The 24,637-nt window shown below is 35.5% G+C and overlaps 1 protein-coding gene across 5 annotated transcripts in view; it reads right to left on the bottom strand.

Annotated features, from left to right (window-relative positions):
• PARG (poly(ADP-ribose) glycohydrolase) overlaps positions 1 to 24,637 on the bottom strand; it is a 116,276-nt gene that overhangs the window by 76,302 nt on the left and 15,337 nt on the right. For all 5 annotated transcript variants that reach the window (XM_032837659.1, XM_032837648.1, XM_032837632.1 and 2 more), the window contains 2 exons: positions 24,434 to 24,517; positions 19,154 to 19,228 (listed from right to left, as the gene is read on the bottom strand). In XM_032837659.1, coding sequence (XP_032693550.1) covers positions 19,154 to 19,228; positions 24,434 to 24,517 — 159 coding nt within the window. The remainder of the gene's footprint in view (positions 1 to 19,153; positions 19,229 to 24,433; positions 24,518 to 24,637) is intronic.

Genomic DNA, 24,637 nt, shown 5'->3' with positions numbered 1-24,637 from the left:
GAATGCAGACATTTTATAGACAGATCACGTATTATGCAACAAGTTCATGGAGGTACTACTATCAGCACTGAGAGGAGTTTTTAGTAGATAAAACTACTGTCCTCTCTGGGAAGAGAGGAAATAGTTCTTGGAGGAGATAAAGACTGCTCAGTCTGGAGAGGTGGATTAAGAGCAAGCAAACAGCATGCCAGGGAATCATAAGCAATGGTCATTAGGATATCAGGTTTGGAGCAGGGAAGTGGCAAGAAATGATGCTGGAGAAGTGGCAGAGGCAAGGCCACAGAATACCATAAATATCACCCAGGAGAGTTGAAAATAGATGAGGTGCCACATAAGCTTTGAAGATATATGCTTCAGAGAGCTCACTGTGTGTGAGCAGCACGAGGGATGGATTTGAAGGAAGCAAAACTGAACACAGGGGTCAGCTGGATGACTGGTGCCATATACCATCTGAGTCATAAAGTCAGCACGGATTAGACCGTATAGTAGAAATAGAGGTGAGGCTCAAGAAGTGTTTAGGAAGTAAAATTATGGTGTCTTAATATAAGAAGCTGACAGAGAAAAAGAGCTGAAGATAAAGATCCAAGTGTGCCTCAGCATTAAGTGGTATTTAAAGCTCTTGGCACTAGGTTAAGTGATAGGGACATAACAAAGAACAAATTAAATCACAGCCTCCTTCAAGGAAAACTAAGGGAGATGAACAAGGTAAAGTCCATAACAGAAGTGACAGCTAGGCTGGACACTAAAGAATGAGCAAAAGCTAACCAGGCCTTTGTGAGAAAAGTGAGGCCAAAAAAGATAGAGTGACATCTGTATCCTCAAGTGTAATTCTATTTTGGACTTGCTGAATTTAAGGACTGGAATAAAACTAGTTTTCCTCTGAGATAACAAGAGATGAATAAATAATAATGAAAACCTAAAATAAAGGAACTAAAAAAATTTACCTTTTAGATGGTCTCCAAACTCTCTGAGGTGTGAAGTAGGAACAGATGGACAGTAGAGTACATGTGAAGATTAGAAAACACTGTGAGAGTTCGCAACCAAAGATCAATGAGGAAAAATACATTCAAGACAGCAAAAAGAACCAAAGGCCAAGTTAAGATTCAACAAAAGGAACTCTCAGTAAAGCCTATCAAAAAAATTTTATTATTTATTTCTTGCTTTCGCCGCCTCCTTCCCTCCCTTTTTTTTTTTCAGTTAAGAGGAAAGGAAACAGGTAGCCAGATGCTATCAGAGTTGGAAACTAGCAGATACTAAAGATCAATGATAATCAGATGAAAAAATAGATGACAGTTACTAGGCTGGGCAGGAAGAGAAAGGCAGGAGAGAGCCAACACTGTTTTCAAGGTGTGTTCCATGGAATACCAACTACAAGGGAAATCATAAGTTGTTACACAGAAAAGGGTCCTGTTTGTAAATAAGTTTGGGAAAAATGTTTAACCAAAACTAAGCAGGTTTCTTTACTGTAAGACTCTTTAGAACTATTCCCAATAGAGGATATAATATGTAGCATACTAACTTGACCATTCAACTCTTTACTTACAAAGTATTTGAGCAACGTAAGCTGGGAAACAGTGGCCCAGAAGAAAAGGCATAGAAGCAGCAGACTTAAAAAACAGGGTACAGTAGGAATATGAGAATTGAAAACTAGGAGGCTACAGTAAAGGAGCAGCTCGGAACTCATGACTTTAGAGAAGGAACTGGCCCTGGATAACCAGGTCCAAATTGTGACCATACACGGTCATAGAGGTACACAGTAGTGGGTTTCCCATACAGACCTGAGTCAGACCAGCACTAGTTGATGACTAGTGTCACCAACATGGTTATCAACCAAAGTTACTCAAGCTGATGTCAGCAACAGGGCTGAGAGGAAAAGGTGTCAAAGATGGGTAGATAACAAAGTAAGAGGGGACATAACCAGATGGCAAGGATGCAAAGGAACAAAGGCTATTGCAATTTGGTATGTGCCCTCCCAAAGTCAATGTGTTTAAATGCCAGATCTAAGGCCATAGGCCATTAAAGCCCCCTTTTTCCAGAGAATTTTTCTTAGCTTCTCTTCTACCTGTAATTAAAATCTTTGAACTTACTGGGCCTCCCTAGCTGTATTCAACTGGTTTCTATGATGATGCTGCCCCTTTCCCTAAACATTTCTAGCCGACCTTATGTTTGGGTGGTACGTTTGATGCCATTCCTCTCTTAAGTGGTAAGTCAAGATACTTGGCTTCTGATGGCATAGACCACGGTGCCTAAATAAAAAATGAGACCCACTTCAGCTCAGGTCTATAAGCATCACCCTGGGTTTTCACAGATCTGGGATACAGTTAAACAATTTAACAATGTAGTGGCATTAAGCACTGGAGCCTGAGGAGGAAAACAATTCCTTCTCTTCAGAGAAGGAAAAACTGCCACTCAGAAAAGCTCCTTCAGCTAAGATAAAAGTTAAGGGACAGCTACTATACAAGATGTTTGAACAAGATGGTAGAGTAGAGCAGTCATTTTGAGAACTTTTATACACATCACAGTTAACTGAGGGCTTGTGAAAACACAGATGGCTAGGCCTTGCCACAGCAGTTTCTAATTCAGTAGGTCTAGGGGTAGGGCAGAATTTACACTCTTAACAAGTTCCCAGGTGATGCTGTCTGCTGAATCAGTGACCATACCCTGAGAACCACTGCAGTAGAGTAGGTTTCTTGATCTTGGCTCTCCTGACCTTTTGGGGTAGATAATTCTGTTATGGAGGGTGTCATCCTGTTCATGTGGGATGTTGAGTGGCATCCATTGCCTCTATCTGCCAGAGGCCAATAGCACTGCCCTCCCAGTTGTGAGAACCAAAAATGTCTCCAAGTATCACCAAATGTCCCCTGGGAAGCAGAATCACTCTTGAATTTAGAGCTACCACAACTAACTATAGTATTTAAGAGCTAAAACTGGAGTGAGAGGCAACTGGGTTGAAATCCTGACTTTATCACTTAAGAAGTTACTTTAAGCTCTCTAAGCCTTGGTTTTCAGTTCTTTATTTGTAAAAGGAAAACCTTAATGGTGTTTACCTAATGGGGTAGTTGTGATGATTAAATGAGATAAAACATACCACTTACACCATCCTTAGTACATAGTAAACCTCCCGATTACAAGGACCACCACTGTCGCTACCACAGATAACCAAGTAGGGAGTTATAGCAAACTTCAAGGAGATCAAGAGCACAGGGGACCTTGGAGAGGAGGTTAAATTTGGGAGGAGATAGGGCTAAGCCCAGAATGCATAAAAGTTTGCAAGTGAACCAAGCTGAAATGTCTACAACTTAAGCTAGCTAAGCTGCTGGCCAAAAGGAAAGGACTACAAAGGAAGAGAGATGTCAGCTATCGGGAAAGAAGTTGAGTATTTGCTGCTCAACTAGTGATCTGTGATATAAAGCACTTTTAACATTCCATTCCCAATGGAAGATGGCCTTTATGCTACAGATTGAATGCTTGTGTCCTCCCTAATTCGTATGTTGAAACCTATTCCGGCCATGTGATGGTATTTGGATGTGGAAATTTAGGGAGGTTGTTCAAGTCATGTATAGGATTAGTGCCTTTTTAAAAGAGACCTTGGAGAGCTCCGTTGCTCCTTCTGCTTTGTGAAAATATAGCAAGAAAACAGCCTACATCTATGAATCATGAAGAACAGTCTACTAAATACCAAATCTGCCAATGCCCTGACCTTGGACTTGACAGCCTGCAGAACTGTGAAAAATAAATTTCTGTTGCTTATAAGCCACCCGGTCTATTGTATTCTGTTACTAGCAGCCTGAATGGACTAAACCACCTTGTTTACCTCTGAGCTGGGCTTCCCAGGACTGAGGTAGATTAGACCAACAGCATCACCTGGGACTTCATTTGAAAATATTCTACATTTCACTATGCTAGAAATAGTTCTTGTTGGAGAAAATGTCTTTTTACAGTGTTTTTCAAGTAATCAAAGAGCATCTGAGGCAACAAGTTACTATGCCACTAAGCTTACTAAAAACGTCTTTAACACATAAAAAATAATTGCTCAGACAATTTCGAACTGGAATGCATCATGCAGTTAATCATTACCTGTTATTGCCATAGCAATAAGTTATGGGTATGTGCTTTTCACAACTAGTACCAACAGTAAAATACAGAGAAGATTATTAGCTCAGTCCTCATTAGATGCAGCTATGGTGGTACACTGGCACTAATAAAGTACTCCCTGCATCGAGAGGACAATGGACCTATTTAACCCTCATTACCAAGATTACTGCATTGTTGATAGAGACTACACATATAAATTTGAAAAACAAGAGAGAAGCAGCAAGATAAGAAGTAGGAAACATAAATTTCATCTGGTCCCAGGAATTCACCTAGATATCAAAACATTCTGAACACCTACAAACTCAAGAGGAGATGGAAGACAAGGATAGCAGCAATTCTATGAACAGAAAAGCAACCACTTTCTGGAAGGTAGGATGCACAAAGAAGTGAATCCAAGGTGATATTTGGGAAGACAGACGACGGGGGTCGGAGGGGGTAATGGGAGTCTCCATCAGCCAACTACCGGCAAGTGATACTGATAAGCAGCAGAGAATAAAATCAGAACTTTTAGAAGTCTGTGCCACCAACGGCTCCTCCCCCAGAAGATCAGCAAGAACAAAAAGCCAAGACCAAGTTTACTGATCAATTAGAACTGCAAAACTCTAGTGCAGCAAAGGGGAATACAGCACATAGAATTCATAGCTTTTTCCTCATGATTCTTTAGTCTTTCAAAGTTAGTTTTTAAAATTTTCTTTATCTTTTTCTTTTTCTATTTTTTAAATTTTTCTTCTTTCCCTTTTCAGCCAACACCTTATCTAATCAATTCCTTTTTTAAAATCTTTTCTAATTTTCATTTTTATACTCATATTCTATCCATTCATTGTATTTAACCTAATTTTTTGTCTATATATAAGGTTTTCTTTAAAATATTGAGATACGGTTTCTCTTAACAGACCAAAATATACCCTAAATCTAGTGTATGACTTTGTTCTAGTCTCCTGCCTGATTAGATTCTTTTTAAAATTTTTTGTTCTTTATTTTTTCAACCAACTCCTTATCAATTCCTTTCTTAAAATATTTTAAAAATTTTCATCATTACAGTCATATTCCATCCCTTCAACATATTTATCCTTATTTGTGTGTGTGTGTGTGTGTGTGTGTGTGTGTACATAAATCTAAGTTTCTCTTTAAAATTTTGGGAGGCAGTTTTTTCTAACCAAAATACACCCAAAATCTACTGTGTGGCTCTGTTCTATTCAGCAGCCTGATCATATTCTTTTCTTTTCCCCCTCCAGTTTCAGGTCTCTTCTGATTTCTTTAGTGTATAGTTTTCTGGGGTTGTTGTTTACCCTTTTAGCATTTTCTTCTTTCATTCATTATTCCTCTCTGAACAAAATGACAAAATGGAAAACCCCCCCTCAAAAAAAAGAACAAGAGGGAGTACCACCTGCCAGGTGGTACTAATCAATATGGACATTAGCAAGATGTCAGAACTAGAGTTCAGAATGATGATTATAAAGATACTAGCCGGGCTTGAAAAAAGCATAGATGATACTAGAGAATCCCTTTCTGGAGAAATGAAAGAACTTAAATCTAACCAAGTCACAATCAAAAAGGCTATTAGCAAGGTACAACAAAAAATGGAGGCTCTAACTGCTAGAATAAATGAGGCAGAAGAGAGAATTAGTGACATAAAAGACCAAAGGATGGAGAATAAAGAAGCTGAGACACAGATAAACGACTACTGGATCACGAAGGGAGAATTTGAGAGATAAGCAACACCATAAGATGAAACAATATTAGAATAATTGGGATCCCAGAAAAAGAAGAGAGAGAGAGGGCCAGAAGGTATATTGGAGCAAATTATAGGAGAGAACTTCCCTAATCCAGGCATCAAAATCCAGGAGGCACAGAGAACCTCCACCTCAAAATCAATAAACATAGGTCAACACCTATCATTTAATGGTAAAATTTACAAGTCTCAGAGACAAAGAGAAAATCCTGAAAGCAGCTTGGGACAAGAAGTCTGTAACCTACAACACTAGAAACATTACATTGACAGGAGATTTATCCACAGAGATCTGACATGCCAGAAAGGACTGGCATGATATATTCAGAGCACTAAGCAAGAAAAATATGCAGCCAAGAATACTATATCCAGCTAGGTTGTCACTGAAAATAGAAGGAGAGATAAAAAGCTTCCTGGACAAACAAAGCCTGAAAGAATTTGCAAACACGAAACCAAACCTACAGCAAATAATGAAACGGGTCCTCTAAGCCAAAAGAGAGCCTAAAAGTAACACAGACCAGAAAGGAAAAGAGACAATATACAATAACAGTCACCTTACAGGCAATACAATGGTACTAAATTCATATCTTCTGATAGTTACCCTGAATGTAAATGGGCTAAATGACCCAATCAAAAGACACAGGGATTCAGAACAGATAAAAAAACAAGACCCGGGCGCCTGGTGGCTCAGTGGATTACGCAGCTGCCTTCGGCTCAGGTCATGATCTCAGGGTCCTGGGATCAAGTCCCGCATCGGGCTCTCTGCTCGCAGGGAGCCTGCTTCTCTCTCTCTCTCTCTCTCTCTCTCTCTCTGCCTGCCTCTCCATCTACTTGTGATCTCTCTCTGTCAAATAAATAAATAAAATCTTAAAAAAATATATTAAAAAAAAAAAAAAACAAGACCCACCAATATGCTGTCTGCAAGAAACTCATTTTAGACCCAAAGACACCTCTAGATTTAAAGTGAGTGGGTGGAAAACCATTTACCATGCTAATGGACATCAAAAGGAAGCTGGGGTGGCAATCCTTATATCAGACAAATTAGATTTTAAACCAAAGACTATAATGTGAGATGAGGAAGGACAATATATCATACTTAAAGGATATATCCAACAAGAAGATCTAACAATTTTAAATATTTATGCCCCTAATATGGGAGCAGCCAATTAATAACAACATCAAAGAAATACATCGACAATAATACAATAATAGTAGGGGTTTTAACACCCCCCCTCACTGAAATGGACTGATCATCTGAATAAAAGATCAACAAGGACATAAAGGCTTTAAATGACACATTGAACCAGATGGACATCACAGATATATTCAGCACATTCCATCCCAAAACAACAGAATACACATTCTTCTCTAGTGCACATGGAACAGTCTCCAGAATAGATCACATCTTGGGTCATAAATCAGGTCTCAACCGGTACCAAAGACTAGGATCATTCCCTGCATATTTTCGGACCACAGTGCTTTGAAACTAGAACTCAATCACAAGAAGAAAGTTGGAAAAAACTCAAATACATGGAAGCTAAAGAGCATCCTACTGAAGAATAAATGAATGAAGAATGAGTCAACCAGGAAATTAAAGAATTATTCTGCCATTGCTCATGGAAACAAATGAAAATGAAAACACAACTGCTCAAAATCATTGGGAAACAGAAAAGGCAGTCCTGAGAGGAAAGTATAAAGCAATACAAGCCTTTTTCAAGAAACAAAAATGGTCTCAAATAACCAATCTAATGCTACACCTAAAGAAGCTGGAGAAAGAACAGCAAATAAAGCCTAAATCCAGCAGGAGAAGAGAAATTATTAAGATCAGAGAAGAAATCAATGAAATAGAAACCAAAAGAAAAGCATAACAGATCAATGGAAGTAGGAGCTGGTTCTTTGAAAGAATTAGTTAAGATTAATAAACCCCTGGCCAGACTTATGGAAAAGAAAAGAGAAAGGACCCAAATTAATAAAATCATGAATGAAAGAGATCAGAACCAATACCAAAGAAATACAAACAATTATAAGAACATATTGTGAGCAATTATATGCCAGCAAATTTGACAATCTGGAAGAAATGGATGCATTCCTAGAGACATATAAACTACCACAACTGAACCAGGAAGAAATAGAAAACCTGAACAGACCCATAACAGGTAAGGAGATTGAAGCCGTAATTAAAAATCTCCCAACAAATAAGAGCCCAGGGCCAGACGGCTTCCCAGGGGAATTCTACCAAACATTTAAAGAATAATTAATACCTATTCTCCTGAAACTGTTCCAAAAAATAGAGATGGAAGGAAAACTTCCAAACTCATTTTATGAGGCCAGCATTACTTGATCCCAAAACCAGACAAAGACCCCATCTAAAAGGAGAATTACAGACCAATATCCCCGATGAACATGGAAGCAAAAATTCTCACCAAAATACTAACCAATAGGATCGAACCAACAGTACATTAGAAGGATTATTTACCACGACCAAGTGGGATTTATTCCTGGGCTGCAAGGTTGTTTCAACATCCGCAAATCAATATGAGGCAATACATTAATAAAACAAAGAACAAGAACCATATGATACTCTCAATGGATACAGAAAAAGCATTTGACAAAGTACAGTATCCTTTCTTGATTAAAACTCTTCCCAGTGTAGGGATAGAGGGTACATACCACACTATCATAAAAACCATCTATGGAAAAACCCATTGTGAATATCATTCTCAATGGGGGAAATACTGAGAGCTATTCCCCTAAGGTCAGAACACAGCAGGGATGTCCACCATCACCACCACTATTCAACATAGTACTCGAAGTCCTAGCAACAGCAATCAGACAACGAAAAGAAATAAAAGGCATCTGATGAGCAAAGAAGAAGTCAAACTTTCACTCTTTGCAAATGATAGAATACCTTATGTGGAAAACCCAAAAGACTCCACCCCCAAACTGCTAGAACTCATACAGAAATTCAGTAAAGTGGCAGGATATAAAATCAGTTGCATTTCTATATACCAGCACCAAGACAGAAGAAAGAGAAATTAAGGAGTCAATTCCATTTACAATTGCACCCAAAACCGTAAGATACCTAGGAATAAATCTAACCAGAGAGGCAAAGAAGCTGTACTCAGAGAACTATTAAGTACTCATGAAAGAAATTGAGGAAGACACAAAGAAATGGAAAAATGTTCCACCTTCATGGATTGGAAGAACAAATATTGTGAAAATGTCTATGCTACCTAGAGCAATCCACACATTTAATGCAATCCCTATCAAAATACCATCAACTTTTTTCATAGAAATGGAACAAATAATCCTAAAAGTTGTATGGAAACAGAAAAGACCCCAAATAACAAGAGGAATGTTGAAAAAGAAATCCAAAGCTGGTGGCATCACAATTCGGACTTCAAGCTCTATTACAAAACTGTAAACATCAAGACAGTATGATACTGGCACAAAAACAGACACACAGATCAATGGAACAGAATAGAGGGTTCAGAAATGGACCCTCAACTCCATGGTCAGCTAATCTTTGACAAAGCGGGAAAAAATGTCCAATGGACAAAAGACAGTCTCTTCAACAAATAGTGCTGGGAAAATTGGACAACCACATGCACAAGAATGAAACTGGACCATTTCCTTATACTATACTCAAAAATAGACTCACAAATAGACTCACAATGGACAAAAGACCTAAATGTGAGACAGAAACCCATCAAAATCCTTGAGAACACAGGCAGCAACCTCTTTGACCTCAGCTGGAGCGACTTCTTCCTAGAAACATCACCAGAGGCAAGAGAAGCAAAGGCAAAAAAATGAACTACTGGGAATTCATCAATATCAAAAGCTTTTGCACAGCAACGGAAACAGTCAACAACACCAAGAGACAACAGACAGAATGTGAGAAGATATTTGCAAATGACATATCAGATAAAGGGCTAGTATCCAAAATCTATAAAGAACTGATCAAACTCAACACCCAAAGAACAAAGAATCCAATCAAGAAATGGGCAAAAGACATGAACAGACATTTCAGCAAAGAAGACACCCAGATGGCCAACAGACACATGAAAAAGTACTCAACATCACTCGGCATCAGGGAAATACAAATCAAAACCTCAATGAGATACCACCTCACCCCAGTCAGAATGGCTAAAACTAACAAGTCAGAAAATGACAGGGGTTGGTGAAGATGTGGAGAAAGGGGAACCCTCCTACACTGTTGGTGGGAAGGCAAGCTGGTGCAGCCACTCTGAAAACAGTATGGAGGTTCCTCAAAAAGCTGAAAATAGACTACCCTACGAACCAGCAATTGCACTACTGCATATTTACCCCCAAAAAACGAATGTAGTGATCCGAAGGGGTAAATGCACCCCAGTGTTTATAGCAGCAATGTCCACAATAGCCTAACTATGAAAAAAGCCTAGATGTCCCTCAACAGATGAATGGATGAAGAAGATGTGGTGTGTGTGTGTGTGTGGGGGGGAATATAATGAAGCCATCAAAAAATCTGTAATCTTGCAATTTGCAACAACGTAGATGGAACTAGAGGATAGTATGATAAGTAAAATAAGTCAATCAGAGAAAGACAATTATTATATGATCTCACTGATATGAGGAACTTGAGAAACAAGACAGAGAATCATGGGGGAAGGGACGGAAAAATGAAATAAAACAAAACCAGAGAGGGAGACAAACCATAAGCAACTCTTAATCTCAGGAAATAAACTAATGGTTGCTGGAATGGAAGGATGGGGTGGCTGGGTGCTGGACATTGGGAGGGTATGTGCTATGGTGAGTGCTGTGAATTGTTTTAAGACTGACGAATCACAGACCTGTACCCCTGAAACAAATAGTACATAATGTGCTAATAAAAAAAAACAAAATTGAAAAACAAAAATCATTCATCCTGAATCTTTAAAGTTATTTGAATAAAAGTTATGACTGCTGAAAAAAAACAGATTTACATTTTTTAAAATATCCTTTTATCTTCAGATATTATATACCACAAAATCCTACTGGTTGTTAAATATGAGACCTTACATGTAAATAACAGTGTTAGCAGCTTATCTAAAAGAAATACAGTAGGAACATAAAAGTAAATGTAAATTAATTTACCAGGAATTATAAATCAAGGCATTATGGCCAACCAAATAAAAACAAAACAAAACAAAACAAAAAACACTCCAAACTAGTTAACAGAAATATCAATCATGAAAAAGATTAAGAGATGGAATTATTATCACCCCATAAAAGAGTAAATTCCTGGATAATAAAATCAATGCCATAGTAACATTTAAAAGTAATGGCTTCTGGGGCACCTGGGTACCTCAGGTGGTCAAACAACTGCCTTCAGCTCAGGTCATGATCTCAGGGTCCTGGCATTGAGCCCCACATCAGGCTCCCTGCTCCTGGGGGAGCCTGCTTCTCCCTCTCCCTCTGCCTGCCACTCCCCTGCTTATGCTCTCCCTCTCTGTCAAATAAATAAATAAAATGTATTTTAAAAAAAAGTAATGGCTTCCATAGCTATTCGAACCAAACAATTAAGGTTGGAGTTACAGGACACTAATATACTAGGTTTATTTCTTACTGGAATAAAGAAGAAATTGCACTGATGGATTTTCACGTTTGGGTATCCATATTTTCCATCCTCCTTGTCCTCTACATACACAAATATGACAGACAGTGTTTCACAAACACAAAATAACAAACACTAACATCATCAATGACCTAGTGCATGGAGGGATCAACTGAGACTTATCATCCATAATAACTTAACGAGTTTATAAAGCAAGATGCCTAGTTCCAACTGCAGCAATTAGTACTACAGAATATGCACTATTTAAAATAAATCATGAATCTGATACCCTCAACATATGCTCTGATCCAAAAACAAAAACATACCTTAACCAAACTAGGGGGGAAAGTCCACATATTTCATATGAGTCTTAAATTCAATATTTTAATGACTATGATTAGCTCTCTTTTGGCTCCTACAGTTCTCACAAATTAAATTAAGTCAAAAGCTGTAAAGCAATGCAGACCTTATTGTTTGTAGAGACTGTGAGTCATCAGGGGAAGAAGTCCAAAAAGGCTAAATTTCCACTGAACTCCAAATCAGAGGTTTGAAAGCTAGAGAGATAAAGACATTAGCTGTAGTCTTATGAAACATTCAAGGCTGCTTTCATTTGATTAGGAATTTGCTACAGGCTCTTTGTGACAAATATAATAACGACAGTTTAAATCTTTTAAGCTTTGAAGAAAGATCCAGAAACAGATTAGCCATAAGGATTGCATTTAGACTCAGAAGCTAACGAGTAATGTGTTTATATACATTCAGAAACTTACTTCTGCATTTCTAAATAAATAAACAAATAAATAAGAGCTATTGTGGCCACAATCTTTACTGGCTATTAGTTAAGGAAATATGCCCTGATTTGAAATACTGATTACAACAACCTGTTGCCTTACATCACCATTTCCCAAACTATTCTAGAAAACACTAATGTTCCATGAAATGTTTATTGTCGGGGGGGGGGGGGGTGGAGAATATACTGTAGAAAGAGAAAAGAGAAAAACTGCTCTAGTATTACTGTTCTAAAATTTTTAATAGAGAAAAAAATACTAAGTACATCTGGCATAGTTATTAGATAAGCTGTCCTTAATAGTATGTCATGCCCCAGAAAGTCAGGAAGTCTACAAGATACCACTTGAAGACAGATGTATTGATATTAAAGTGATCCATAAACATGGTACTATTATGTTTTAGGCTATTTAATGAGAAACGATTTATGCTATGATTTTTGCCTAATAATTTTAACACACTTTAACTTTTTATAAAATAAACATATAAATCAAATTTAACAACTTCTTCCAGCCATGACATTATACATGTAAGATGAACTTTTTCTATAATCTATGTTAATACTAGCTTGTATTTATTTTTCTACAATGTTATGTCAATAATTATAATTTTTAAAGTTCCCAATAATTATAATTTTAAAGTAGGGTTTATGAGTTCAAAATATCATTTTAGTTAAACATAGGTATAACAGTATATCCTTCAATTTTGAAGATAATAAATTCTAATGTACCTTCAAACTTTTAATTACTTATGAAACTTTTTAATTACTTACGAAGTAATTCAAACTTTTTAATTACTTATGAAGAACTCTGAAGGAAAAAGTAACGAGGGCGTAATTTGTTCCACTTAGTTTGCATCCTTCAAAACTCAGTGTTTTGACCTTTTAAAGTTAAGTAGCACATTAAAAAATGCAAGTTCATTACTGACAGATTTACACAACCTCCTTTACAGGGAAAAAGGCTTTACACCCAACCTTTCTCTGAGAAGTCACAGGATACCAGTTGACAGGATGACACATATACAATATTTTAATAACTACAGCAAAAGTAAAGGATGCATAATCTCTGAATTGTAATAAAGAATTTATTGCATATGTATGAGGTATAGACTTCATGCTGTATTTACTACAAACAAACAAACAAAAAAAAACCACAAAAAAACAAAAAAAACCCTGTGGCTTCCAAAAGAGAATATATTACTAGCCTAATCACAGCAACAAAACTTTTCTCCTTTAAGTGTTTTTCTGTTTTTTATTTGTAAATTCTGTTCATTCCCACACTCCTATTTCTCAATCACTTTTAGCAGTCACAGATGTAAAAATAATAAAAAATAATAAAACCCCTCATTTTGTTATTTATGGCAGCCTGTATAAACCAACAGAAGTGAGGAAATAAGAGGCTTAGTCGATTCTATCTTTTCTATTCCAGACATAAAACTAAACACAGAAATGAAAATAAAATAGTCAGTAAAACTTTAGGTTTCCTTTCAACAACTAATCCATTTGCTGAAAAAGTTTGCTACATAAGTCAATTTTAGAATTTAAAATTCTTTATACTGAATAAATTAACATCCACATTTATTGTGAAGTATATATTCAAAAAGTACACAAAATATATTATGTATGGTCTAATGAATATTTATAAAGCAAACATCCATTTTTTACTACCACCCAAGTACAGACACAGAAGCCAGAATCACAGACACAGAAGTAATCACTCTTAAACATACCATAAGAGCTTTAATGTGGCATGTGAATTACAAGGTAACTCACTGAGAATGAGAAGAAATAGTGCCACAGCTGTTGTAATATGGGAACTATTTAAAACATCTCTAAAATGCATTAATAAAGGACCTTTTTTAATATATAGAACATTTTGTTAAACTTTCCTGGGGAAAAATTGCTAGTAATAACAATCTACTTAGAATACAAATTATAGAAGTGCCTGAATTAAATTTTGTGGAACATCACACAGGAGAGCCATAAAACACAGACTATTTGCTCCTAGCACTTCCAACATCTGGCAATGAGGAAGACCAATATTAACACTCAAGATGCAAAAAACACTAAGTAATGGCCATTTCAACTGGCTACCATCTAAATATTTAAGTATAAATTACAAAATAACAGATCTCTGTGATCTTTGCTGGGCTCTAGCAAAAGTAAAAACTCACTTTCATCTCAAATAAGTATGCTCACATAGCAGGATTAGCAGGATTCTGGGTCTCTTACTTCTTGCACTAGATATTAGTGTATAGATAAAACCCTACCATGGAATGACACTAAATGACCACGGTTATTAACACCTTCTGTTCTGAAGGTCTGGTTACAAAATCTAATACACACAGAATTAGCCAAAAACAAGGTTTTAAGGAGATAAATTTTAACTGCCCCCAAATAAACTTAACTTCTGCAGTTAAAATATTAAGTTGATGTAATGTTAAACTTCATTTTTTTCTTAGCAAAGCAAGGCTTGCAGAGTTCAATGTAACATTTAAGTAAACAATTTCCAAATACTGCTAATAAGCAACATTTAAGAACCCTTTTTAAAGTACTCCTACTCTAAAATGTGGACATAGATAATGCAAAGCAAATATAATTCATTCATAATTTAAAACCTAGCCAAACAATTGCTTCTCTTGTACTATAGATCTCATTTTCCTCCTCCAATCCCACTAAAACATATGTCTTTAATCACCATGAGCCTGGGCAATGTTATCCTTGTGCCCTGTGGTGTGGTAAAGATCTATATTAATATCCTTGGAGATTTGATGGACAGAAAAACACACAACTGTATTAAACATCCAACGACTTCTGTTAAATACACTGATGACAATGGAGTAACAAAGAGTCACAGGGAAGAATACCTCTGAATCTCTAGATATACTCTATAACTCTATACAAAAACAGATGTCCTTAAATCTCTAACACTCCAATAGCTGAGAAAATGATCTATCAATTTGATGGAATATTATATAACCATTAAAATTAAAGATGATAAAGCTATGTAACACAATTTTGTAATACATCCTAAAACATTTTAAATATACTTTTTTATCTAGATATAACTATAAAATACTAGATACAAGTGCAAGACTTAAGAAAATAAGAAATGAATATTTGGTACAGTTACAGGGACTCCTCTAACCATTTGTACTTTACAAAGTAAATAAAAATCAGAAGGTCAAAAATGCACTGCCTCCTCTCTCTAAAGAACTATAAAACTATCATCAGCACCTTGGTAATCATCTCATATTTATGTTCTACACTAAACACACCAAAACTTGCTATATATTACCCTTCTGGGCAAGGTCACCTGACAAAAGGGAAACAAGATCCTGTCTTAGTTTCATTAAGAGAGAGAAAAAATGACTACTTTACCTCATACCAAGGTGACAGAGGTATTTTAACCAAAGGCATGTTTTACTGCCATTGTCAAGTGTCAAATTTAACATTACTTTTTAACAAAATTAACAACTGTATCCAATTAAAACCCAGAAAACTACAAAATGCAAACAGACCATGTATAAATTACAATTTAAGACAAAGAGGATATTAATTTGGTCAACTTTGCATCAAAAATTCTATCTCTATAAGACTAAGAGATACAGAGATTCAAGGATGTTCTGATACAAACATAAGCCTTCTATTATTTTATGCCTGCCACTGAGCATCGTATGAGTCAAAAGCTTGATAAAGGAACTCTGAAATTACTGGTCCTATCTCAAAATGCAAAACTGTTTTAGATTCTATTAATATGATTATAAAAGTTACTCTTCACAGCTAACTCCTTGCAGTAACTAATAAGCTGACCCTAAAATTCAAATGGAAATGCCAAAGATCCACAATGGCCAAAACAAACTAGAAAAAGAACAAAGTTGGAGCACTCACACTTCCCAGCTTAAAAATGACTTCAAAGTTTAGTAATCAAGACTGTGTGATAGTGGCATAAAGACAGACATATAGATCAATGGGCTAGATAAATGTTTATGGTCAACTAGTTTTTGTAAGAATGCCAAGAAACATCAATAGGAATATTAGAGTCTTTTCAACAAATGGTTCGGGGACAACCAGATACCCACAATACAATAATGAAATCACATCTCTACCTTGTATAATATATGAAAATTAACACAAAATGGATACTTATCTGCAAAACAGTAAAAGTGGACCCCTAATTCATACCATATATGTAAATTAACTCAAAATGGGTCAAGGACCTAAGTATAAGAACTAAAACCATAAAATTCTTAGAAATAAACAAAGGAGTAAGTCTTTCTGTCCTCAGATAGCTTCTTAGATATGACAACAAAAATAGAAACAAAAGAAAAAAATAAATTAGAATTTATTGAAATTGAAAATTTTTGTGCTTCAAAGGATACCATCAAGAAAATGAAAAGACAACCTATATAATAGGAGAAAGTATCTACAAATCAAATACCTGATAAGGGACTTATTACTTAAAAGACAAAACTCAGTAAAAAAAATTTTTTTTAAAGGGCAAAGGAATTGAATGGATAATTCTCAAAAGAAGGTACATAAATGGCCAACAGTCACATGAAAAGATGTTCAACATCATTAGAGAAATGCAAATCAAACCACAATGAGATACTTCACACCAACTAGAATGGCTAAAATCAAAGACACACATTAACAAGCAAGGATGTAGAGAAACTGGAATCCTCGTGCAATGCCAGTAGGACTGTAAAGTAAGACACCCACTTGGACCAACAGTTTGACAGTTCCTTAAAATATGAAATGACAAGTTAGCAAATAACCTAGCAATTTCTAGGTATATATCGAAAGGAGTGAAAAAACAGGCCCACACAAAAACCTATACATGAATGTTCACAGCAATACTAATGATAATAGCCGAAAAGTGGAAACAACCCAAATGTCCATCAACTGATGAATGGATAAAGAAGATATGGCATACTTATACAATGGATATTATTCAGCAATAAAAAGGTATAAAGTACTGACATATGCTACAACACAAATGAACCTTGTAACATTGCGTGAAGTGAAAGAAGTTAATGCATTTAACAGGCTATTTGCAAAATATATTTCCTTTAACTACTTTTCCTCTACACCTTTTACGCTCCACCACCCAAATACTACGTCCTCTATAATATCTCCCCCATGACCCAAAATAAAACTCTTTTCCCCTTCTATGACCCACTAGACTCTATTAAACCATTTCTTCCACTCTGCTTAATTATTACAGTTACCTACGGACATGTTCAGGGCTCCCTGCTTTCTGATGATAAGACTGTCAATCAATTCTATCTTTAATAAAACAATGGCTTATACGTAAGGGTGTTCAGTGTTCTTAAGGGATAAACATCATTATAATAAAAAAAGAACAAAAAAGCTTTAAGTCTGACTCTTGATCTAAACTCAGGTATTGATCTTAGGATTGTGACTTCAAGCCCTGAGTTGGGCTCCAGGCTGAGCCTGGAGCCTACTTAAAAAAAAAAAAAAAAAGAAAGAAAGAAAGAAAAAGAACATATTTTGTGCTGGAATTGAACTGAGCTCAAATCTAGTTCCCCCAATACTTTGTTGGTGAATTCACTCAATATATGTATAACGTTGACCAAGTTACTTAAGTTCTAAGTCTACTTTCCTCTCTAAATTCAATGTGATTATCTACACTTCACAAAAGTGTTTGAGGATTAAATTCAATATTATATTCCTTTTCATACATATGTCTTCAATAAATGCAATTCCCTTTATTCTTCTTTTCCTCAAAAGTAACTGAATGTATTTCTTTTGGTCTGTGAAAAAAATGTAGTAGATAAAGGATATACCCAGGAAAAAAATGATCTCAAGCTTTAAAAGCAAGTTAATTCAAATTTATATTATAAACCTCACACTTTATTAGTAAAATTACCTGTTAACAGTCTCAGAATTAAAGTCATTTAAACTGGAAATCTCTCATTCTCACAGTGATACCACCACAGTTACTAAAAAATTACTTTATCCTAACCAAAATTTGCTTTTCCAAGAGGCTTGAATATCTTACAGGAACACTTTCTTAGGCAACAAATTTAGCAAGCATAGTAAGTTCTTATACTCTGCAGAAGATAACGTACATGGAGCTTTATGTGCTAATTACACTTTCCAAATGATATGTCATCTTTCTTTGATTTTCCATGCAAATTTTATTTATTTGTTTTTAAGATTTTATTTATTTATTCTAGAGACAGAGTTTTGGGGAGGAGCAAAAGGAGAGGGACAAGAGACTCTATACTAAGCATGGAGCCCAAAGCAGGGCTCCATCTCAGGATCCTGAGACCATGACCTGAGCTAAAACCAAGAGTCAAAGGCTTAACCAGCTGAACCACCTAGGCATACTTCCATGCAAATTTTTTTAATTTATCTGTGGCACTCCCTCTTTTGCCATGCTTTCATTTTTCTAACACAACTATGAAAGTAGTATTCTTACCCATTAAAATGGTATACTAAATTACTATAATTTGTCATGGAAAATGATTTTACAATATAAACCCAAGGCTATAATTCTGTGCCCTTTGACCTAGCCATCTAATTTCTGGGAATCACCCAAGGAAGCAATATTGAATTTGGGAAAACATATATATACACACACACACACATATATATGTATGTGTGTGTGTATACATACCTACACAAACATACATAAACATGTTACTACAGTGTAAATGAGAACAGAGGAAAACTGGATGCAGCCTAGATGTTTCCAATCATGAAATAATCATAAAATATCATACAGCCATTAATAATATTGATGAAGGTATAAAAATTTAACAGAGCATTATGAGAGATTAAAGCAAAATTCAAAATTAGCTCCCAAAGCATACATATAACAGGAAATATTTTTCACAAAAATAATGGATAATAATTATGTTAGTATGACAGATTTATGGGTATTTTCTCAAAATTTTTATACACAGATTATTTTCATAAGTTAAAGGAATAAGCATACTTTTACCTTATCCCAGAAATCAACCAAAGCTGTAAAGTCCCATTTCTTAGAATATGCCACATTGTATTTCAGAATAGCATCCTATGGAAAAAGCATAAACAAAACTTCATGATATAGTCAAGTAAATTATCTACAAATACCCTTTCTTCTTTATGAACTATTTCCAGTAATCAGCATTAAACTTCCTCCTACCATTAGCTACTCCATGTAAGTAGCTATGAACAAACAGAATACACACTTATTTATTATTCACTTAAGAAAAATGAGATTAGAAAGGTCAAGCAATAGGAAAAAAATTGTAACTCTAACGCTTGCATTATAAACAGAGGTGATACACTCTCAATGGATAAAACTGGATCTTGGAGATTAAAAAAATTAAATATCATAATGACTGTTGGCTATCAATAGCTTCACACTATATATGCAAATATACAGTGTATTTTCAGTATTAAAATTTCACGAGAGGAGTAAATTAGGAAAAAATGTCTAAAAAGGCTTCACGGGAGAGATGGCAATAATAAGAAAAGATTGGTGCCTAAGGAATAAAATGATCTTTTTTCCTTTATTATCAGCTATTTTTATAAGTGACATATAAATGGTTTTCTTCCCCTAGCAGTTCATATAAACTATATATTTACACAGAGAGAAAAGTCAAAATAGGACGCCATCTACTGGTGTGACATCTGACTAAGCAGTACTTTATTCTTGGTTAATGGTGATAAAAACAAAACAGGCCCCAAATGGAGTCAATTATGCTAAGCCATACTTCACTAGAGACTTAATTACAGTTTCAGCTTCTCCCACAAATGGAATCTTAAACCAGTCAATGAGGAACCACCTGGTCAGCACTAGTTAGTTCATCAGCCTGACAGAATTCTTCCATCCCCTAAAGGAAAATGACTGCCACAACCAATCCACTTTTTCCTAGTGTAACATACTTGATTCCACTCCCTTCTGCCTTTAAGTCTTTCATTTTGTACAGCATCTTAGAGTGCATTTCCATCTGCTAGATAAGACCCTGCCTGATTCATAGATCGTTGAACAGAGCCAGTAAAATCTTTAAAACTTACTCATATGAATTTTATTTAATACCAGAGTGGGGTATGCATAAGACAATCCACTACTTATGCAGAAAAAACTATTATGGTTGACCCAGGAACAACACAAAGATTGAAAATCTGCATGTAACCTTGACTCCCCCAAAAAACTTACCTACTAATAACCTACTGTTGACCAAAGCCTGATAACATAGTCGATTAACACATATTTTGCATGTTTTATGTATCATAAACTGCATTCTTACAATCAAGTAAGAGAAAATATTAATAAAATTACAAAGAAAATACATTAACAGTACCGTATTACCAAAAAAAAGTGCACAGGAGACTGGTGCAGTTCAAACCTGTGTTGTTCAAGGGTCAACTGTGTTTGTAATTACATTTTATCTCATCACTTTAAATTTCTATTTTGCTTATATTTTATGATGTATATATTACTAATGTAACAAACAGAATTTACAAGCAACTGTTTATATTTATTATAGTATATTTATAATATACATCTCCAATTTTTTTACTGAAGTGTATGTAAGTTGAAAAAACACTGTTAGGTTACAGTAAACCTTCCAAATTTCCTCATAATTGAATAAGTTTTTAAAAAAACTCTGTCAAGGAGCTGCGTGAAAAACACTTCATGCCATATAAACAATTACCAAGCAACTAGATTAAAAAGTGAACCAACAATGTATATTTATTTGGAATCAAGGGATATCCAAGTTCCTTCAAAAAGGAAAACCGTCAATCATAAAATAATATGGTAAAAAAAAGTGTTCCTTTTTCTTACAGCTACATACAAAATTTTCCATTAAGAGAAGATTTTAAGGATTTTTTTTTTTTTCTAATTACATCTGATTTCAGAACCTCATACAAAGTCTTAAATAGCAATTTCTATCAACAGGTAAAAGGACAAACAATGCATACACCGCAACAAACTGCTGATAAACTCAACAACACAGACGAATCTTGAAGATTTTCATCCTAAGTGAAAGAAGCCAGACACACTAGCATACATACTATGTGATTCCATTCATGTAAAATGTAAACTAATCTATGGTTAAAAAGAAAAAAATAAAAAGAAAAGAGAAGAGAAGAGAAAAAGAAAAAGTAAAAGAGCAAATCAACAACTGCCTGGAGACAGTGCAGAAAGAGGAATTAAACGACAGGAATAAGAGGGATCTTTGAAGGTGACAGAAATGCTCTGTACCTTGATTGTAGAGGGGGTTTCATGGCTATATGCAAATGTCAAACATCATCAAATTACATACTTTAAAAGCATGCATGTTCTTATATGTAAATTATTCCTCAAAGTTAGTTAAGGAAAAACATTTTACATTCTAACTTTTATACTCTAATTCTTTAATGTTATTTTATAATTAGCATTAATTCCTAACTAATATTTAGTTTTACTTTAGTCTTCAAGTCTCAAAAGTAGTCTACCATAAGGTCTCCTATCATTAGAAAAACTGGACACTATTCTGTATTCTTAGCTACCAACTACTGAGATTTCCTTTAATTCATAGTTCATAATACACACAATTAAAGCACAAAGACATCCATTCTTTGAAAATTATCAGACACATTATAGCAATATTATTGTGTAAACTGACTTCTGAAGACACTATTCCTTTTTCAAACTTTTAACATTTCTAATCCTACTTAACTCAACATCAAAAAAAAGCAGCAAAAGATTATTATACTCAGTAAAAGGGACTTAATGTTCCCCTCCCCCATAGTGTTCTTTCAGCAAAAGAAACAATTACCATAAGCAGACAGAAGAAAAATCTCTATGAATTACTCTGTTCTGCTGAATCAACCATAAAATAAACAAGAAAGGGAAATTCAGAATAAAGCAATTACCCCTTCTTAAAGTAATCACTGGTGCACTAAGGAACTGCTAAAGAGGTGAGCAGACAAGGTAATTTAGAACACTATGATTATTTTGTTTATGCTTAAAGAAGAAACATGAAAAATTTAAATAATCCTGCTTATAAGGCCGTAGGACCTAAGACAGTGTTTCTCAAATGGAGTACAAATAGTATTCTTGAGTGGCCCGCTTTCATGGTTTTGGAATACAAAGGGCAAAAGACAACACATTGTAGGAATGAAGGCAAGTATTTTAACTAGATAAAAATGGTGAAGATTTTGAGCCATCCTAAGAAATACTGCAGTACAGAACTGTCAAATTCTACAGAACCTGGACCAAAGTGCTCACTATCATATTTATTTGCAAGCTGATGTTCTCCATACAAATGCCATCTTTGCATCTACTAACATCCACCAACTGTTTGTGATTGTAAATACTAAAAACAAAGTGAACAATTTTTTTCTTTATAAAGTATTTTTTAAAGTCCTCAGCATACTATTTTGAGGTTCAGATCAGTAGTTAAAAAACTTTTGTGCAGGGCGCCTGGGTGGCTTAGTCAGTTAGCTTCTCTGCCTTTGGCTGAGGTCACGATCCCAGGGTCCTGGGATTGAGTCCCGCACAGGTCTTCCTGCTCAGCTGGGAGTCTGCTTCTCCCTCTCCCTCTACTGCACACTTTTACTCTCTCTGTGTCAGATAAATAAAATCTTGAAGAAAAAGAAAAAAAAAAAAAACTTTCGTGCAAAAAGGGGATACTGAGTATAAATTGTTTTCACTGTGATAATGAACACAACTCAAATGATGGTTCATAAAGCTTAAAATGCCCCCCCCAAAAAAAATCAAATGGATATAGCTGTAACTATAAGCATAAAGAGTTTATGTGTAATGTTTGATGCCTGTACATAGTAACTAACATTATACTAAAAATAAGTAAACTCTGGGGGACCCTGAGAGTTTCTTCCATTTTAAGGGAGTACATTATAAGATTGAGAAACACTGTCCTTAAGGAGTGAAATTGGGGACGCCTGGGTGGCTCAGTGGGTTAAAGCCTCTGCCTTCAGCTCAGGTCATGATCCCAGGGTCCTGGGATAGAGCCCAGCATCAGGCTCTCTGCTCAGAGGGGAGCCTGCTTCCTCCTCTCTCTCTCTCTCTCTCTCTGCCTACTTGTGACCTCTCTCTGTCTGTCAAATAAATAAATTAAATCTTGAGAAATGAAATTTTCAAGATACATTATGGTACAACATCCAATGTTTTCCACATAGAGAAAAATGACAAACAGAAGCTATAGAAAGGTATAGAAAGTTTAAGAAAAATTTGCTGAATATAAATGGAGAAACACTGTAAAACCTGAGGAAACTGTACACAACAAAGTCTCTCAAAGAAAATGAAACCCTGGGGTGCCTGGGTGCCTTAGTCATTAAGCATCTGCCTTCGGCTCAGGTCATGATCCCAGGGTCCTGGGATTGAGCCCTGCATCAGGCTCCCTGCACGGTGGGAAACGTGCTCTCCCTCTCTCACTCCCCCTGCTTGCGTTCCCTCTATCTCTGTCAAATAAATAAATAAAACCTTTAAAAAAAAAACCCTTTTCACACAAGCATAGAAAAATCTGTTATTGTTAATAGTTATAAAACCTTCAAAAGTTTACGTGGCTACAATGCCAGAAAACAGTTATACTCACCCATATTTTAGATATTAGAAAAATAATCTAATCGTTGCTCTTACGGTCTTAAGTGAAATATTTTTAAAAAATCAAAAACTAAATTATTGCCAAAATGTAAAATTAATAAATAATTAGATTGCTAGAAGGCTATACTAACAGCAATACAAAACAGAATGTTTAATGTATACTTTAATCATTAGGAAATGATATTTCCCTTTTGGCAAATATTGTTAAAGTCATAATTCTTTCCTGACTTATTTTTAAGGACATTTCAGAAACATGATAATTTTTAAAAATAAAAGAGAAGCTTGGTCTGAAGGAAACTGCATGGGGAATCAAGAAACAAAGGTCTTATTCCTGGTTCTCCAAATTATTGTGTGTGTCTCCAGGCAAGTCATTTACAACTCTAGATTCTTCTACTCATTTACTAGTGATGGAGTGGAAACCAAAAATGTCTCTTAAGAAGAAAGTTCCTCAAGAACTAAGCAATTTGCAAACAAATATCCTGTTACCTCTGTCACCTCTGATCACATGGAATATTTTTACAAAATCAGCTCTGGGGCCTCCAGCTGAGGTTGAAAATACTTTTAGCATAATTGTTGACTCTTGACTCTTCTTTCCCCTTTAATAGAGTCTATTAAAGATCAAAAAATGTCTTTGAGGGAGACACAAGGCCCATCTCTAAGAACAATAGCAAAAACAACTACCTTCAGGTTTTGGGGTCTTGTGAATTTGTTGAGAAGTGCAGTCTGAATGAGCTCCCACCGGCTCCCTGCAGTTCGCTCACCATTCTTTAAGGAAAAGAAAGAAATGCAATGAAATTATTCTAAGTTCTTTTGGGTCATAGAATCAGAAGTCAAATAAGCACATACAAAACTGTCTTTCAGAGACTAAAAGAACATCTGTTTTGT

This window comes from Lontra canadensis, unplaced genomic scaffold, assembly GCF_010015895.1.
Source record: "Lontra canadensis isolate GAN:19392208 unplaced genomic scaffold, GSC_riverotter_1.0 scaffold3, whole genome shotgun sequence".
NCBI lineage: Eukaryota > Metazoa > Chordata > Mammalia > Carnivora > Mustelidae > Lontra > Lontra canadensis.
The sequence above is the reverse complement of the archived record's forward strand: the minus strand, read 5'-3'. Positions and strand labels throughout refer to the sequence as shown.